Here is a 19,888-nt window from a genome sequence, read left to right on the forward strand (position 1 = left end):
TGATGAACCCGCCCACCTACCTCTCCCCCATGTATTCATTTCCTTTCTTGGCTTCATTAAAGATAATAAACACGTTATAAATAAATAAGTACATCATCTGTCATTCCCTCGTCCATCTGGCAGTGAGGAAAAATACTGGCAGTTTTACTCTGCGATAAAAAATAATGACCTCTTCTTTTCATTCCTTGTTTTTGTTTTCAGTAATTATACCAATGCATTAGAATTAATGTGGAAATAATATTTCATTAAATGCTTTCATTAACTTTATCTAGACACTCTCTGCTGGAGCAACCCAAAAAGACATAGCTGTAAAATATTCTGTGCTTTGTTTTAACAGTGTTGTAAATGCTGCCTCTGCTCCACCCAACACTTTATATCAACTTTTTTTAAGAGATCCGTATAAACATGATAATCGAGTCTGAAGCATTAATGAAGCTGCACTTTTCATTATTTTTTCATCACGTGATATTATTATCATTTTTATATGAGCCATTACCTTACTGCACGCCATCACAGAATAACACTGAATAGTTAATGATGGTAGTCGCAGGACATCTTGTTAAAAATGCAAAGGAAACATACCATGGCAGTGGGCGGTACCTTTTATATGTAGCAGTTGTTCAGTAGGTGTTTTCATAAAAAGTAAAATGGAGTGTTGGAAAATAACTCATCCATTTAATCATGTACTGAAGAACAAATTTGAGGTACTTGTACTGTTGTATTTCCGTTTTCTGCTACTTCTACCCCACTACACTTCAGAGGGAAATATTGGAATTTTTACTCCACTACATTTTTGGATAAGTTACTTTGCAGATTCAGATTAATAATACAAAATATAGGTAAAGATGATACATATCTGCTAAAGATCAAGCTGACACCGAGTAAAAAGGCCATTACAAAATACTAGCCCCACTGCTAGCCTCTTTATCAATACTGTTAAACACCTTCTGGAACAGATGACCTACTCCATATGACTTCACAAAGAATTGCAAGAACAACGTTGGAGAAAATGGCATTTTTATTTAGCCAATGACACAGATTGCACATGATTATTGAATGTACTATATGACACCCTGTTCTAATTAGGAAAATGTGTCATCTCTGTAAACACCCCATGACCTCATACTTGTCTTTTTTACCTGTGTACTGCTTTAATTTTTTATTTTTTTTCTGTTGTTCCTGTATTTATTGAACTTAAAAAATGTTCATAAATAAAAAGTAGTAAAAAAAAGATACAGAATATAATCAACAGATAAATAATGCTGTATTATCAATGGTTAAGATGAGATAAGGGGGAAAATTCACAAGCTACCCAACAGAATACGACATAATTATAATTAGCTCCACCTTCACCAGCTGCAGCATTTAAGCGATACAGCACGTATCTACATTAAAGGTATACTGTGCAGGATTTGTCGGTAACACTTAAGCCAAACTACAGATTGATATTGTTTCGCTGCTGTGTCTGTGATTTTCGTAGCTTCCTCTTGGATGAGTGCTGCCTACGCTGTAGCACCTGGTCGCTGCCTTTTCATTAAATCCCGACCTCACATGTGCGCTGCACCCATCAATGTCCCGAACACAGCAAATGAGGCAGACAACAGAGTCTCAGGAGAAAAATATGCCGCTACACACTTCTAGTGGTGATTAAGAGGGATTACTTTTGTATGATTCTGTACATGTTTTTTTCTAAGTCCTGCATGGTATGTCTTTACTCTAACAATAATATGAAAAACATTACTCTGAAATGGGCCATTGTAATTTATATAGTAAGTGTTTTTACCTTTGAATACTAGAAGTATATTTTGCAACTTTTGTACTTTAACTTAGGTAAAAGTTTGAATGCAGGACTTTTTACTTGTGACAGAGAATTTCCACATTGTGGCGTTGCTATTTTTACTTTTTATTCTTACTTAAATTAAAGCTCTGACTAGTTCAACTACTGTGACATTATGTGAAAGAGCAATTAAGTGATCAATGCTGTGATCACTGAAGCATAAGAAAAATGTCACAGGCTGACTTCTGCATGACTTGGTTCACTGGCCACATGTATGTAATGACTGTTCATCCGGGACGTTAATACTCACTCCACACTAGAACAAGATGGGCTGGGTAGGATTCCTGGCAGCCTGAAGCTCGGTCCATGCGGGGAAAACATCAAGGTTTTTCCTCATATCCTCATTAATAATGAATGCGCCATCTCAACAAGTCAACCATCAAACCAAACCAAGCTTATCATCAACTTATATCACCAGTGGGGAAAGAATACTTAGATGCTCTACTTAAGTAGCAGTACTAATATCACAGCTTCAAAATAATCCATTACAAATCAAAGTCCTGCTTTTAAAAATCCACTTAAATAACAGAAATTATTATTGGATGAATGTACTTAAAAGGAGAAGTACTCATTCTGAAGAAAAGTGGCCTGGTGGCAGAGGCTGCCATTCATGGTGCCACCTGCTACTCAGTAACCATTCACATGCATTCACACTGTGATGGAACAGCCATTGGGAGCAGTTTGGGGCTCAGAATCGTGTATGACAATGGGCCCAAACTTTACATGTTGTTTCTGTTGTTTGTCACATACAAAACAGTTGGAAACCACTGTAATCATTGACAATGAATTATGAACTTATCATAGGTTTTATAACACAATTTTTATTTTGTAATTTGAAATAAATTAATCTGAAGAGTAACACAGAGCTACAGCAGTCAAATAAAAAGTACAATATTTACTTATATTGACTTATTTCTCTTTCAGTTTTCATTTCATTTGACCCTTACACTCTGAAATTTGCAGTTTTATCACAAACACAATGCTTCAAGTTCCAAGCGTGGCATGCTGACTGCAGGAATCTCCCGCAGAGCTATTTCCCATGAATCACATGTTCACTCCACTACCGTAAGCTGTTTCCAGTGAATTTGGCAGTACATCTAACCAGTCTAGTGAGCCAGTCAAGGACCTGCACATCTGGCTTCTTCATATGCAAGACTGTCTGAGACCAGCCTTTGAGATGAGCTTCCCTGAGACTGTTTCTGACGGTTTGTGCAGAAATTCTCTGATTGTTGCATCAGCTGTTCGGCTGGCTGAAATCAGACGATCTTGCAGGTGAAGATGTGAGGGATGTGAGGCCCTGAACTGGTGTGGTTACACGTGGTCTGCGGTTGTGAGAACAGTTGGATGTACTGCCAAATTCTCAGAAATGACCTTGACGGCTTGTGGTAGTGAAATGAACATTCAGTTTGCTGCCAGCAGCTCTGATGGACATTGATGCAGTCAGCATGCCAGTGACACGCTCCCTCAGAACTTGTGACATTTGTGGCTTTGTGTTGTGAGATCCAACTGCTCACTGTTAGAGTGGCCTGTTATTATGAGAGCGAACTAAGCCTTCTGTGTGCAGAGAAAAAGTCTGAGATCTTAAACTAAAATTGGAGCAAAAACAAAAGTTTTGTATTTATATCAATGTTGAGTGTTTAGTTACTTTACATGGGAGAGGGGCTCTGTAAAGATATTGTTGATATATTTGGTGTGATTGTAGATGTGACAGAAGCCTTTATACTCTTTCCCGTGCTGCAGGTTTCAAATTGAGAAAACGACAGATCACCAATGAGCCAACAGGAGGACCTGGAAACTGCCCGCACCTGGTGGAGGCGGTGCCGTGTGACGAGCCCAGTTGTTACGACTGGCGACTGGTCGGTCTCGATCAGTGTAATCCCGACAGTGAGAAGCCGTGTGGCCCCGGCACTCAGCTCGCACAGGTCCAGTGTGTCAACAGCAACGGTGAGAAAACTCAGTCCCATTATTCAAGTTGATTATAAGATTTTACTGAATGAATCTGATGATGCTGTGCAGGTGTCACTGATGCCCCAGAATGTTTGAAATTAAACATATAGTTCCTGTAGAGGCAGCATTGGTTGATTTACATTATCGAGAAAATTCCCACTCGCAGCTTGCTCATCCTTTAGAGTCCACTGTGCCTTTGACCCACCTCCATTTGATATAAGAAGTGCAGGTCTGACCTTGTGTGAAAAAATTCTACATTTTCAAAACCACCTCTCCGCTGACCCTCCAGCTCTCGCCGTACACTCTGTACGTGAGGAGATTTCCATGACTTGACTCCATTCATCAACTTTGTGAGGAGTTCTCTCTCCAGACTCCTCTCCCTCCAGTCCTCCTCCCCTCTCTCTCTCTCTCCTCCTGTTAAACCTCTCCTACTTTAACGCTTGCTTGATTCGGCGTTGCCACCTCTCTCACGCTGTCTCTCTCATTACAGTCTTCCTCTACGCACGCACAATTAAACCTTACTCTCGCTAAATCAAATCAATCCTCTGCGGCCGTGGGTCTTGGAGTGTCTTGTGCCCTTTGCTGCTCCTGATTTTTACTGCTACTCTTTATAACTGTAAATCTTTAATATAAGGGTGCAGAGATGCTTCTTAGGCTTCCCTTTGCCTTTAGGTTGTGGGCAAATGTTAGCTAGAGTAACACATTATTGATTTATATTTCTCTGGCAAGGTTTAGATGACTCTCCATTTTTATTAATTCATCATGTAAAGTTCGGATGTGCAGCAGCTCTAAGAATCACAGTCCCAGATGTACTCAGTAAATCTTAATTTTATGATCCTGTGCAGGGACTTTGTTCATGTTTTCCCCACTAGAGAACTGGATTTGTCCTTCCAACGTCTCCCACAAATCACAGTTCATGCATCAGCTGCAGGTACACGGTGAAGTCGGTCCACCTGTACTGCAGGACTAACGGAGCACTGTTGTTTCTCCCCTGACTTCGGTTGATTGATCCCCACCCACCTTCACTCCCTCATCTGATGAAAATTGATTTGTTCTGTTTGGATTTTCACTCCACTTTTCGCCTCAGAGATTTTTCACTGCAGTGTCAGCTGTATATTTTCTCAGAGTGTGTCCCAGTCATAAAAGAAAAGGCCACACAGCCGGGGCCCAGACAACAGGCGAAGGTCGATACAGATGTTATTGAAACTGGCTATTGATATTCCCCATGCTGACTGCCTGCCCACTTAGGCAGGGAGCTGTTTCTTCCCTGCACACTAAGCATGGAGGTCTTCCTCCCGTAGTGGGTGTTCTGCTCATTCATGTTTCCTCTGTTCGAGCCTGAAAACTGCTGGAGTCTCTTGTCACTTCTTATTTTCATGCCTTCTCAGTTCAGTCATGACTGGTTCACTGCATATCTGTCAAAGTGACATCTTAATGTAAAGTCAGGTCCCGGTCTGACTTTTGAAGCTCAAGTGATTCTCCTCTGCTTGAAATTTCAATTCAACCAGTGAAAGGTTTACATTTTCCTGTGTGTATGCATCGCTTACAGGAGGAAATGTTCCCTGCTTGGTTCATGGCCACGCATTGAGCAACATAGAGGAGTATGTGGGTTAATATAATCCACTTATAGATGATGCTAGGAGCTCATTAATAAAACATGAACAATAGTGTAAAAATGTGGGAATCCCATGTGAGTTTGCTTTTTCCATGTTTGATGCCACTTCAGTATGGAGATAGGCCAGAGTCAGGAGTGCATCAATATGAATACATAATATGCAGATAATCCATAAAAAGGGGCCATAATCAACTGTCATGTCAATGTAGAAAACACAAGTGAAATGTTTTGAATTATTTCTGTGGTGAAGCTCAGTTTATGTAGATCCAGGAATATCAGACATGTCAGCTGTTAGAATGCCGTCGGCTATTTGTGGTGTTTAGTTCAGATGTTTGTTGCTTTACAGGTTCATTGATGCAGTCTGTGATTAAACAAGCATTTGCTAATACGGTTCTACCTGTTTTAAGTTTTGATTTAAAGGAATACTTCACCCACAAAATAATCCTTTGTGTATCAGCCTGTCCGTCCATCCATCCATCCATTTTCAGCCACTTATCTGGGCACGGGCTGCAAGGGCAGCAGGCCAAGCAAAGCACCCCAGAAAGACCCCACCCTCTCCCCAGCAATACTTTCCAGCTCCTCCTGAGGGACCCCAAGGTGTTCTCAGGCCAGATTATATATGTAGTGCCTTCAGCGTGTTCTGGGTCTGCCCAGAGGCCTCCTACTGGTGGGACGTGCCAAGAACACCTCTAATGGGAGGCACCCAGGAGGATCCTGATCAGATGCCCCAACCACCTTAATGGATCCCTTTCGACGCGAAGGAGCAGCAGCTCTACTCACAGCTCCTTCTGTATGTCCAAGCTCCTCTAAGAATCGGCACCTTAACGTGGTTTGCGTGTCCCTGTGAACCTGGGAGCTGTGTTGTCCGGGGCTAACAGCCCCTCATAGGGTCTCCCAAGGCAAAGTAGTCCCAGGGGAATGGCCAGACCAAGAGTGATTCAAGAATACCTTGATGAAATGGCATATTCGGACTTTGATGACCTTGCCCCGTCCCCCACTGGAGCTAGACCTTGGGGGGAGCTTGCCAGCGAGGGTCTGCAGGTACAGGATTCAAGGTTCAGTGCATTGTGTGCCAGGCAGCAGGCAGGGGTGTGGCCCTGGGTGTGCTGATCCTTGGCGTGGCAGACTGACTCTGGGGACGTAAATCTTTGAATGAGATGTTGGTAAACTCCACAGTCCTTCCCCATATGTGCACACCTGGTATGGCTCATGATCGCTTTAAATCAAACAATATCAAAGGAACAGAGAGATGAATCACAGGTTTAACAAATCTTTCTCTGAACAGAATACTCTCTTGCTGCTGTTTGGGAAACAGTTTGTATTTTGCTTTTACAGTACGTTTCAAATCTTCACTTCATGTCGGCAGATTTCCGTCTCGTTTCTAAACCAGCCACATGAGTCGATCAAAGAATGCCAAGCTGATACTTGTGCCAGTTCAGAGAATATCCTCCCCAAGTTGTCTCAGGGAGAACAGACGTCTTAAGAAAACAAGCACGTCTCTACAATTTGAAATGGGCTGTGTGCTTGACATTGCGCCATCATTTAAGACACACAGCTGTTTATTTTCCCAACCGCTCCGTACTGAAGTGTGGTTTGAGGGTGATAATCTAATTTTTGCAGTGAATCTTTGTGCACTCAAGTTTATTCTCATTGCCCAAATTACCACCCAGTGTATCCTCAACTGGCGAGTAAAAGCAGAGTGTTTCACTGAGCGCTTCATCAGGCTAAATTTTTTTATCTTTAGCACCTTAATATGCTCTCCTCTGTTGAGTTCTGTTTTTTTTTTTCTTGGACTTATTCCACAGTCACAAATGTATCAGCGAGGACAGAGCACAGAAAGACCCCAGAATTTAATTTGGGTTAATAAGCCAATATAATAAGTAGAAAATATGGCTCTGGTAAATATATGAAAGCAGTTCAGTTACACCAATAAATGGAAAATACTGATGTAATTGAGAGATAAAGCTAATGAAGATGTCTTGATTGCATTAGGGTTTAATTTTTTAATAAAAGGTTATATGGAGTTAATTTTGTACATCATGGGTTAATATAATGGGCTAACAACAGTGCAGAACCTCCCTGATATGACCATCATAATGAGCTGAAATTAAAATCCTCCTCCCTCACTTGCTAAACACTGCCTCTATTCTTTTATGTAATACCTTGAAAATTTGTTTGAAATTACTGCGATTTAATACCAGTACACACACAGATGGTTGTTTCTGAGGTATAGCATAAACACATATGGAATTTTAGGAAGCAATAACCATTAATCAAATGCACGAAAAAAAACCCACCTGTTCTGGCTTTCATCATAAAACTTTTACATTTTTGGCTGGAGTCATTATCTGCGAACACAGATGGTAGTTTCTGTATAACAAAGTTTACCCAGAAACACATCTGGAAATTTCAAATGAATAACCAATAAATCAAGTTTGGAAATGCAAAACCATCTGTTTTGACTTTCAGCAGAGTACCAGAACCACAGGGCCCACAGTCATTATGTGGAAACACAGAGTTTCTATATGATACACGTGAACAGTGGCTGACTTTCTTTGTCATTTTATGCCACAGTTTCAGCTTTAGCATTGGGTTTTTTTTGTTCATTACTGATGTTGATTACCTGAAATTTTCTTCTAAATACTGACGTAACCCCATAGTATCAAATATGACTGTAATATTGCTTCATTACCATAAGCATAGAGCTCTAGTACAGTTGTTTTCAAACCCTCTGTGCTCAAGGCACATAGAAGGTGAGCCAAAATCTCAAGGCACACCTGTATCTATGTCTGTGTTACCACTCTTATCATGACATGAATATTTGTTTTTCTTTACTAATATCAAAAAAACAATTGACAACCAACTATTACACATGAAATATTTATTAACAAAATGATTCAAGAATTCATTTTCAACTTTTTAAAATTACATCAAAGCACCAATAACACATCCATTTAAACAGCGAATTATGTAAGAAAATGTTGTGTTGCACACTTATATAATTCCCACACTCGAACGGCGATAAATCCTTGTGAAGGTTTTTTTTAAATGACATTAAATTAAATTACATTTTGTTTGTTTGCCGTTAATATAGGAAGATTAATTCATATTCTTTTGTATAGGCCCAGCTGAATAATGCAATAATAATGCGTGGTTATCACAGAACCCCACAGCACACCTTGATTTGCATCATAGCACAGCATTTGAGAACCACTGCTTCAGTCTCTTCATTACATTAACATCAGTTTCCAGCTGGATATCAGAAACTGTCCTATCCTTTGTGTTAACGAAACCTGTCTAAATCCTGGACAACGCCATTCAACCAGGTGACTCTTTTTCTATACGCAGATCTGACAGAGCAGAGGACTCTGGCGAAGAGAAGGAGAGGAGGATGTGCTTTATGGTAAATAAACACTGGTGTGACAGTGGGAACGTGAGATGATGTCCTGTTCGTGCTCGCCCTGTGCAACAAGGGCAATAAACACTCTGGATCACTGCTATACACCACTCAGAGGCGGCTACAGAGTGAAACTGCTGCCTGTGTGGGCGGGGCAACCATGCGGCCATCTTGTTGAGGTCAAGATTTATGAACAAACTATGATGCATCCCCAAAGTGATATAAGAGATTGAGCCAGTTAGAGTCTGGAATGGAGCCTTAAGTGGGACTCCTGCTGGATTTCTCACCATTACCATCCATTCCCCCAGGGGTTGTGTCAGCTTGTGCCATACCCACAAACATTCTGACCATACATGCCTGCGCAATAGATTGATTATCAATAGACTGAGTCTTCCATCCTGCAGAGAAAACATGTTCTTTTACTATGCCATTAAAAAGATATGCAGACCTGTCAGTAGTAAGTAATTACAGTTATTCTGGCGTCTCCGGGATTTAGCTTTGATTATTATTATCTGTAATATTCCTGAGAAATTCACCCAAATGTCCGACTTGTCCTGCTTCTCTTTTGTGTTGTAATGTCTTTCTTTAATCTTCTTTTCCACTTCACTTGTTGACGTCTCCATCATTAATGTCAATGAATTTCCAAGACCGAAACTTTTTTTTTTTTTACTGCCCACTCCCACCTGCTGTGAAGATAAAACCATTCGTTTGAGTGAGATTTGTGTCGAGCCTTGCAGGAGCCATGGGATCCTGATCCCAGTGCAGTCCTCCAGTCTGACCCTGGAGCACATGTCAGGACACCATCGACATCACTGATGACATTATGATTTCACTGAGTCTGTGGTGGATTTAATTTGTAAGACAAAAGAAGCTACTTTACCCTAAACCCTACTAAACTAGGGTGAATGTGAGCGTGAATGGTTCTCTGTCTCCATGTGTCAGCCCTGCGATAGTTAGCTGGTCAGCTGGAATAGGCTGCGACCCCTAACAGGATGGGTCCATGTCATTGGTCCGACAGCCCATTGGTCTGACATCCCATTAGTCCGACTGTCCGCAGTGCTGAACGGCTCCCGGTGGGCGTATTTCTACCTTGATGGTGCGCCGCAACTGGCTCTGGGTCAGTGCCTTTATTCCCATAGTGCCTTTATTTTGAAAGAGACTGTATGTAAATGTTAAATTTCCTGTGAAAACAGAAGTGTATTTTGAAAGAAGACAATGCATGTAACAGGAAGAACTTTACACGGTGTCCCAGAACGTCAACATCCAATCAGGGTACCTTTCACCTCGGATCTGGGCGTGGAAAGTCCGCGACCAGACGTCGATATGTAACAAGATCGGAGTGAGAATGTGTTTAATGGTTAACGCTGGTATCAGGACAGCGGCATCACAGAAGCATAGTCCTGACCCTCCACCTCCCCTGTGGTTAACACCATTAGCTCTGTCAGCACTATTCCTATTGTTAGTACTGTTAATGCTGTTAGCACCGTTAGCTGCTAGCTGGTGGCTCAGCAACCTCAACGTTGAGAGCTGTGTGCAGACAACCCTGAATCAAAGAAATCTGAAAATAGAGCTTCTTTAAACCCCATCACTGCCCTGATTTACTCTACTGTGCACAATGTAAACTGACTGTAAAGGTGTATTTTACTTTAAAATGCCGCTTCAGTTCGTCCTACTTTCCCTCCTCCTAAATTTGATTATGCTATTATGCATTATTCCTGTGTTTTTCAGGAGATGAAGTGGACAGGAATCTCTGCACGTCTTCCCCAACTCCAGAGCCTGTGCCCTGTGAGGTGCCTTGCTCGAGGGACTGTGTGCTCAGCGACTGGACGCCGTGGTCCACTTGCTCTCAGACCTGCTCCAGTAAGACCATCGAGGGCAAACAGATGAGGACACGCTCCATTCTGGCCTACAACGCCGGGGAAGGTGAGTCTCACCTGCAGACGTCTCCTTTGCACCGCTGTGTATGGAAATGTATGCAGATGAGGCTTGGATATTGGCTTAGTCATGGCCTTTCAAGTCGTCCTTTGCTGTCACTCACTGAATGTCTGGATTTCACACTTGTCTGCTTGTGCATTTGTCCTTATCTCAAACAGTCTGCTTATCGGTCCTGGCGATTATTTCTGTTGGTCTGTCTCCTTGCCTGACACTTAGTTTTTTATCTGTTTTTAAGATCATTTTCTCTGTGTATGCTTGTTCTCTCTGGTTTAAATCTCTGTGTGCGTCCGCTTGTCTTTTCTGTCTTTCCTTTTTGTCACGTCTCCAAACATTTCTCTGTGTCTTATCTGCGTGTGTGTTTTCCTCACAGTCACTGCGATGGTTGTGGCGTGGATCACTGTGATGGAGGGTAACAGTTGTAATTAGCTCACTGGTAGCTGTTTTAAACCTCTAGCTGTGTGTCTACACGTAGTAAAATGAAAGTTGTTAGCTTGTTTTGAGTTTTAAAAGCTATATTATCATAACAGCTTAAGGGAGATTTATAATTGATTTAGAGTTTAGTCAGCCAGTTGTAATACAGTCAGGGCTCGTTGGCCATGTGTGAAATAGCTTGGATGTGTTAGCACTTTTCTGTTGTTCTGCTGTAGTATTTCTTTATGTGTTGCATATCTCACCTGTCACATTAACATATTTTATGTCTGTATTCATCAAAGGTCTTTCTCGGGTGCCAAAGTTTCCAGAACTTCTTGGTAAAACTTTGACGTTAGACTAGAAATAAAGTAGCTGTACATGTAGTAGCTTTAGAAATACAAAAGGAAATCATATCAAATTATATCCTGACACACATATCTATGACATACTCAACACACACTCACGCACATACTCAAGAACAATACCTGAAAGAGGCTTTGTCTCCACCGCAGGTTCCCCCTGCAGAGTAGATTATCTGATTAGATTTTGAGCTCCTTAGCAGATTTTGCAGCTCCTGTGTTGCATATTAATGAGGAACAAAAAAATGTTGAAACTACAGGAACTACTCTCAGCTTTAAGATACCAGCTTCGTATTAATAAGCAACCACCAATATGTTGGCATAGAATTATGTGATAATTAATACATCAATACGCCTAATTAATGACCTGTTTAGCATAACTGCTTACATTTAATTCACAGTGATTATTATGGGACTTTATGAAGCCCAAGTGCCTCTTACGGCTTCAGCTGAGTGATAGTCGAGATGCATGCTAAGTGAGAATTGCTCCTCTTGTTGTGAACGAGCCAGCAAACTGTAATTTATCCTGCAAACACGAATAACTCCCAAACGCTGGCTTTGTTTTTCATGTGGTTTCCTGTAAGCGGCTTCACATTTCTCCCATTGTCCAGCTTTTCTACAGCTTTTCTAGGTCATTGTTCGGCAGCAGCTCATGCTCATTTGAGGCACCATGTCAGGCTCGTGTTGGGTCTCGCCATCGTTGTTAGTCAGCTAAGCTGGCGCGGCGCAGTCAGCAGAACGGTAGTCATGCTCAGTAACCATTAGGCTGAGATTTGTCTGAGCTGGCAGTCTGTGATTCAGGCCCAACTCTGTGTACACCGCCGCTCATTATGGAGCTGGCTCTCTGTCAACTCCGGCAGCGAAATACAGGTGTGGAGGACTCACTGTCCCGCAATGCCTCTCAATCTTTGCTGAAAGCCCTAAGTGTCGGCAGTTACTCTAAACCGGAGAGGGCTCCATCGACCCAACGGCTGAATGACTGACTGACTGACTGACTGCCAGCTCACAAGAGAAATGAGAGGGAGACAGACAGGCACAAAATAGGGGGAACAGGGACAACAATAGATGGAGGTTGTACACAACAAAATATTGCACTGAAAGTCTGACCTATGACTTGCAGCCGGAGTCAACAACTCATAAGAATAATGGCTACCATACACTGGAGGACTTTGAAAAAGTTTTTAAGGGCTAAAGTCTGACACCCTCTCACATCTAAAGACAATGTCAGGTTTTTAGTCACACACTGTGAGATTTTGCAAGCCTCCAGATAAATTTCTTTTTAAATTATTTCCTATCAGTTCCTGCTAGAAAATAGTACACCAAACTCCCTTTGAGAAATATGACATATCAACAATTCCTTTAATGTCAGCAAAAACACATAATAAGATAAAAGGCGTCCTATGTCCACAGTATTCTTGATAATCCAGTGTCAGTACAATCAATAAAGTTAAACTGTGTTTGCGTATAAACTTCACATTTTGGATTCCATCACCTCAGCTCGCTACCCTCCTCCATTGGTTGGCTGCACTATATAATAATAATAATAATACCTGTCTTTCAGCAATAAATAAAGGGATGAGCAATAATTTCTTTAAGTTAAATTAAGACAAAATTGAAATCCTGCTTGGCAACCCTAAAGCAAAAAGAGAAATGCTGCTTGATAATCTGAGGAATTTAACTTCTGGGATTAAATCGCACCACTGAGAGACTTCAGCTCATTCAAAACTCTCAACTGCTGTTGGTTTATTGGAGGTTCCCAGCAACCGCCGGACAAAGATCAAGGATGCAGCCTCCCTCAATTACGCCCTAAAGCTATGAAACACACTACCTATAGATATCAGAGAAGCAAGCTCGCTGAATATTTTTAAAAGACAGCTAAAAACATATCTGTTCTCTTTAGCCTTTAACCAGCTCTGACATCCTGATACAGGTCTGATCAGTCCACATCTTAGTTTCTCCTCCTTTTCCACAGTCCAAGAGAATCAAGACTTGTTCATGTTTATGCGCCTCCCCAGAGTCCCCTCCATGTTTACTGTCTACATAGATTGCTGCTTCTTGTTTGGTGCTGGACAGAGCTCAGCTATTCTTCACTATTTGCATCAGCAGAGACTAAAAACAGGATGATATTAAACATGTTAGATTTTGTTGCATCGGCAATACGAGAAAAAGACTGACATTTGTTAATGATAAAATTAGCAACTTAAAGCTGAAAAAACAAAACAGCAAATGTGTGCACTTGAACATAGGTACATACCGACTGCTTTCATAGCTGCTGACTAACTGTAAGATATACAGTAAATTCAGAGGTTTAAAAAGCAGCTTTTGTGTAGAAGGTTATCTGTATTCAAACCTGTGCTTTCCTGGATCTTAAATTGATTTCTAGGCAGCATCTTGAGAATAAGTGTTGCCCATAACTTCAAAACAAGCACTTAGCCCAAAGTCTTTGGGCAGTAGAATAAGAGGATTGATGACACTATGACTGACATCACAGAACAACATAGGCACAAAGAAGTAACTGTGAGTGATGAAATAAAAAATAAGATAATACTGAACATTTGGTTGTCTTGAGCCTTTATCACAGTTAGACACATAAAATCTAGCAGCTTCAGATAAATCAATCAACTTGAGCCTCAGTGTGTAGCCTCAGGGAAACAAATTCTCACATCTCAAGGCTTTAAACCTTGAAACTTGACACTCGCTCATTTACAGCCCACTCTGAAAGTTTTTTTTTTTATTGAACAATCCCCATATCTTTGTGCAAGATTTTTAGGTTAAATCCATTATTAAAGATGTCTCAAAATATTAACAACTAGCTGTATTTTTGACACTCAAAGGTATGACCAGGTGAAAATTTGAATGAGACACTTTTGTTTTTGCTCCCATTGTTTTATGAGTTGAGATAAAAGGTTTAATAATTTAATGTGTTTAAATCCATGTTAGTGAGCATTTTTCCAACATAATCCATAATCCATCCACCTGACAGGCTGGCAAATCAAGATTCTGATTAAACAATAGATGTGCCTTGGGATGATCACGATAAAAGGCCACTCCAAAATGTGCAGTTTGATCACACGACACAAAGCCACAGATGTCGAGGGAGCGTCGCATTGGCATGCTGAATGCAGGAATGTCCATCAGGGCTGTTGCCTGTGAACTGAATGTTCATTTCACTGCTAAGCCTTCTCCAGTTTTCTTTCTGAGAATTTGGCAGTACATCCAACTGTCCTCACAACTGCAGACCACGTGTAACCACACCAGCTCAGGACCTCACATCCAGTGACTTCACCTTCAAGCCAATTGAACAATTAATGAAACAGATGATTTACAGAATTTCTGCACTAACTGTCAGAAACCATCTCAGGGAAACTCATCTCAGTGGCTTGTCTCAGACAGTCTTGCACGGGAAGAAGCCAGATGTGGAGGTCCTGGACTGGCGAATTAGATTGGATGTACTGCCAAATTTATGTTAACAACACTGGAAACGGCTTACAGTAGTGAAATGAACATTTGATTCATGGGAATAAGCTCTGCCGGACATTCCTGCAGTCAACATGTCAGTGACACACTCCCTCAGAACTTGAAGCATTGTCTTGTTAGATAAAACTGCATATTTTAGAGTGTAAGGGTCAAATGAAACAAAATTTGAGAGTTCATTTCAGAGTTCATTGGTGAATTTGGCAGTACATCCAACCGGTCTAGTGAGCCAGTCCAGTACCTCCACTTCCAACTTCTTCACCTGCAAGAGGATCTGAGTACAAAGAGTATTATTAGCAGAATACACTTATAAGGAGAAGTATTTATTCTGTGGAAAAGTGGACCGTGACTGATACATTATTACATGACATTATTTTATTGCTAATACTGATGTGCCACTGTATAAGTAACAGTTTATTGTTGTAGCTGCTCGAGATGAAAGCAGTTTTAGATACTTTATATACAGTTAGCTAGTTTAGTTCAGTGGTCAGACCCTCCAAAGGGTCACAAGATAAATTATTTTTATAGTGGTGGACATTCAACAAGCAAAAAAAACAAAGTTCTACTATGTAGCAATGTATATTATATATTTTTTTTTGCATTGCTCTAATATTTGATTTTGTGGTGAAATATTGGATCATTTGACCTCCTTCAGCAGTTATTTAAATGAAACCATCTGCCGTCCCCAGTGTTGTTTCTGGGAATTTGGCAGTACATCCAACCAGCCTAGTGAGCCACCCCAGGACCTCCACATCTGGCTTCTTTACCAGCAATATCGTCTGGGACCAGCCACTGAAATGAGCTAACCTGAGACAGTTTATGAAGAAAATTTTGTTGAATTAGTTGTTCAGGTGGCTCATCTCAGACAATCTTGCAAGTAAAAATGCTGGATGTGAGTTCTTGAGCTGGTGTGGTCACTCATGGACTGTTGTTGTGGGGATGGTTGGATGTACCGCCAAATTCTGGGAAGCAACATTGGAGACAGCTTATGGTAGTGGAACGAATATTCTGGTGGGAATTCATGCTTAAAACTTGTAACTGCGGCTTTGTGTGATGAAACTGAACATTTATCGGCCTTTTATTGTGACCAGTCCGAGGCACACCTGCTGTTCAATCAGCATCTTGATATGCCACATCTGTCGGGTGGATGGATTCTGTTGGCAAAGTGCTCTTTGCACAAATTTGTAAACAAAGTTTAAGAGAACTAAGCTCTGTGTGTGCATAAGAAAAAGTCCTCGATCCTTCAACAAAGGATTTATATTTTGTTCAGTGTATATGGCTAGCTTCCACTAAATAAAATCCTCATGCTCTAGTGTAAACATAGCTATTACAGTTTTACATAGAAGGTCTAAAGGCTGTTGAGAGCATCTGTTAAACAACAGAACACCAGGAAACTGTTATTATAAAGAGGTTTAATGTCTGTGAGAGATTATGTCTCAGTCAGTGAGCCTCACAGATTTAGGAGTTTCGGGGGGAAAATATGTTAACAACATTTGTCAGACAGGTGTGGTGGATTTAATAGAGCTCTTTCCTGGAGTGTGCATCATGTAGGGAAAATGTGCTTAAGCTGCAAGTCTGAATAGAAGATAACTGTGGACACAGCTCTGTTCTTGATTCATAATATGTCTCAAGTCGGATTACCGCTGTGCATCATTTTGGTATCAAAGTAGTAATAATTGATTTCTTTTTTTTTTCTTCTTCTTCTTTTTTTTTGGCTGATGGAACAAACAGTTGAATCTGAAGTTTTCACATCAGACACAGAGCAACATTATCATTTATTTTGACTCGTGTCTCTGACCACTCAACAAATGTCCAATATTCACCCAGTATTAGCTCTGTTCTGGTCTCCACCAACTCCCGAGGGAAATATTTGGCCCTTAAGCTGCGAAATGCTCCACTGTGTTCACCAGCTAGTAGCCAATTTTGTCCATCTGCTGATTGCTGAGCAGATTGTGTAAAGTAGATGTTTATGAGGTTGCTGAGAGCAGAAAGAGGGAACTAAGACAGTAAAATTAAAGCCGTGCGACCAAAAGATGAGCTGAAAGAGGCTGAAATAATCCGTAGTGTTGAGGGGAACTGGTCGGGATAAAGTTCTCTGTGGGGCTGTCAACTACAAGCAACATCTTTCACATCACACCTTGTCACTTAATCAATTTTTAAAAAAGGAGATATTGATTGGTGCTGTCTTAACTCATCACATACTTGAAAGGATTATTTTTAACATTTTTCATCCACCCTGTTTTGGTTTTTCTCAGGTGGTGCTCTGTGCCCAAACAGCAGCGCCCTCCAGGAGGTACGGAACTGTAACGAACACGCCTGCACAGTCTACCACTGGCAGACAGGTCCGTGGGGCCCTTGTACTGAAGACCCGTCTGCCTCGACTCTCAACACGTCCAGCGGTGACCGTCAGGGTCCCTGCTCCATGGGAATGCAGACCCGAAAGGTCATCTGCGTACGTGTCAATGTGGGACAAGTGCCGCCCAAGAAGTAAGGCTCCTTTTCTTATTTTCCTGCTTCTTTCTAACTCTTGTTTATGTTTGCTTTTTTAACCAGTGGTGTCTGGTCTTGTTTCTCTAACGACACATTGCTGCAGCAGTCTTATTTAGACTTGGTGGTTATTTCTTGCTTCGCTGGTTTGTGGGTGTTTATAACTGTGAAATCAGCTCCTGGAGAACTGTGTTGAAATGAAAATTGCACACTCCTTAGAACTAAAATCCACCGGCTTTGAGCAGCACTCCTCAATCGTGTGCCATCAGGATCCAAGTGGAGGTAGGTTTTCATTTCAAACAGCTGATTTCACTGATTTGGACACCTTTATCCAAGAAGAAACTAATCAGTGAAATCTCAAGCTGCCGTTCTGAGAATAGAGACCTGGGAGAGCTTCGGAGGTGTTTTGATGTGTGAAATCATTTGTTAAAGAACCTCCTTTGCTTTGGATTGTCGCTTGATGAACAAAGAAACAGGTTAGAATAACGCTTCAAGAAAAATCTTTTAAGAAGCCTTTCTTACATTAAGGTTAAACAGTGATCTGTGAGCATCTGTTCGCAAACAGACAAGACATTAAGTAATTTTTGTTTGCTGATTTGAAAGCACATCAGTGGTAAACTGTCCATGGTGAGATTGAATGAAACGTCAAGATGTACTATGATGAGTGTGTGACATGGAAAACAAGTGAGATTACAAAAAAACAAAAGAAGAGTCAGGGGGTGAGAGACGGATGAGAGAAGCAGCAGTGTTGGGAAGGAAAGTGACAGCAGGAGAGTAAAGTGAGTCAGGAAGGAAAAAAAACAAAAAAAACAGAGGAGACGCTGCCAGAGCTGAGCCGACTCTATGTGAAGTTAACTCCCAATTCATATCTTCCCTTCACAGGCGTCCGTAGATAAATAAATAATCTCTCCGTCCCTGAAAGCCTAATTAACCCTGCCGTTTTGGGCGCTGGTAATTTCTCATTGATGATAATGACAGTAATTAAATGGGATTGATACTTTAAGGCAATTTAATCATGAGGCAGATGAGAGACGAAATGTTTGTGGTTAGCTGTGAAGACCACGCTGCATGAGGCGGATTCAAAATATGCTGTTGAGTTAACGTCTGCCAGACAGTTCGGCTCTCGCCTGGTGTCAGTTATGCTTCACCGATTCACTCGACAACAGAAGATAACGGAGGAGATTGCTCGTGTCCAGCTTCATGGAAAAGAAACCCCGAAGAGGATTGATTTAGTCCTTGCAAAAAAGTCCCCTGATGTATGTTAAATTTGTTCCTTTAGTTTCCCACTTTAATTCAAGACTAATGGATCCTTCTTTCTCCTTATCTTACACCTCCCGAGCATGGTTATCAGTGAGGAGAGGATGGGAACATAAATTATTTAAAGGGGTCGGAGCGTGTTGTGTACAAGGCAAATGCGATTCATAGAAAGCGCCACGTGATAAAATGAAGATTAATGTCTGGTTTCAGCGGCAGCTGTTTGAGCAGCTGACCCAGACGCTGCGGCTGCACTTATCAGGCTGCAGAGGAGAGGTCGAAGTCCAGGATGTCTTTTTATCACATGTGTTTCATTTTTAAATCCACACCGGCAAGAGGCAAGCACAAGCCCAGCGGGTCGGAGAGTTGCAGGGTGGAGGCGTCAAGGGTAATGGCATTGAGTAACTGACAAAAAGAGGTTTCAGTCGATTTGCCTCCATTATCTTTTGTTTTTTTGCTGGTCAATAACTTTATGTAATCATTTGTAATAAGGGCAAAAGAACAACATGTTACAGCACCATTTTTCCCAAAGTGGACTCCCATCAAGCTCCGACTCGCCCTCTCAGCAGGTGGTTATTGTTCTTGACCTCAGCCCAGTCGCTTTGAGGTTCTGAATAATGAAGGTCACACACTTCACTTAAAATATGCCAGGAGCTGTTTGACATTTTCAACCTGCGTACTATTTAATGGTGACTTATCTGACATGCAGTTACCACAGGACATCTTTAATGTCTATTATGTTGTCGTTATTATTATTATTATTTTGCGTGTAGCGGATGGATTAATGAATGTAGCAACAGACTTCAGAATAGAGTCCATTAGACCAAACAGCACAGTGAGTCAGACTGTCAGACAGGTTGTAAACATAAAGCCGCTTTATAAACCACTTATATAGAGTGACAACAGCAACATTCAAGGACAGGTTCATCATCTTAAAACAATACTTACATGTCCGTATGTAGTCTTATATGTGCCAAACAGAGTGGTGCAGGAATGAGTTCTAGGTCAGACCAAAGATTCATAATGAGACGAGTTGAAACTGGTGCTGGTCTGCAACGTTCTAAAAACCTGCCAGTTTACACCACTGCAACTAGACGAGATGTTATATCGTCTCCATAGCAACAACTCTCTGTACTTCTGCTCTGATTTCCAGCGTTTCAAGCTCATTTTGC

At 41.3% G+C, this 19,888-nt stretch overlaps 1 protein-coding gene across 1 annotated transcript in view; it reads left to right on the forward strand.

Moving 5' to 3' along the window:
• The window catches only part of thsd7ab (thrombospondin, type I, domain containing 7Ab), a 245,121-nt gene that overhangs the window by 104,546 nt on the left and 120,687 nt on the right, over positions 1-19,888 (forward strand). The window contains exons 7-9 of the mRNA XM_033640340.2: positions 3,578-3,781; positions 10,525-10,719; positions 17,231-17,462. Of these exons, the coding sequence (XP_033496231.2) occupies positions 3,578-3,781; positions 10,525-10,719; positions 17,231-17,462 (631 nt within the window). The remainder of the gene's footprint in view (positions 1-3,577; positions 3,782-10,524; positions 10,720-17,230; positions 17,463-19,888) is intronic.

This window comes from Epinephelus lanceolatus, chromosome 10, assembly GCF_041903045.1.
Source record: "Epinephelus lanceolatus isolate andai-2023 chromosome 10, ASM4190304v1, whole genome shotgun sequence".
Classification (NCBI taxonomy): Eukaryota; Metazoa; Chordata; class Actinopteri; order Perciformes; family Serranidae; genus Epinephelus; species Epinephelus lanceolatus.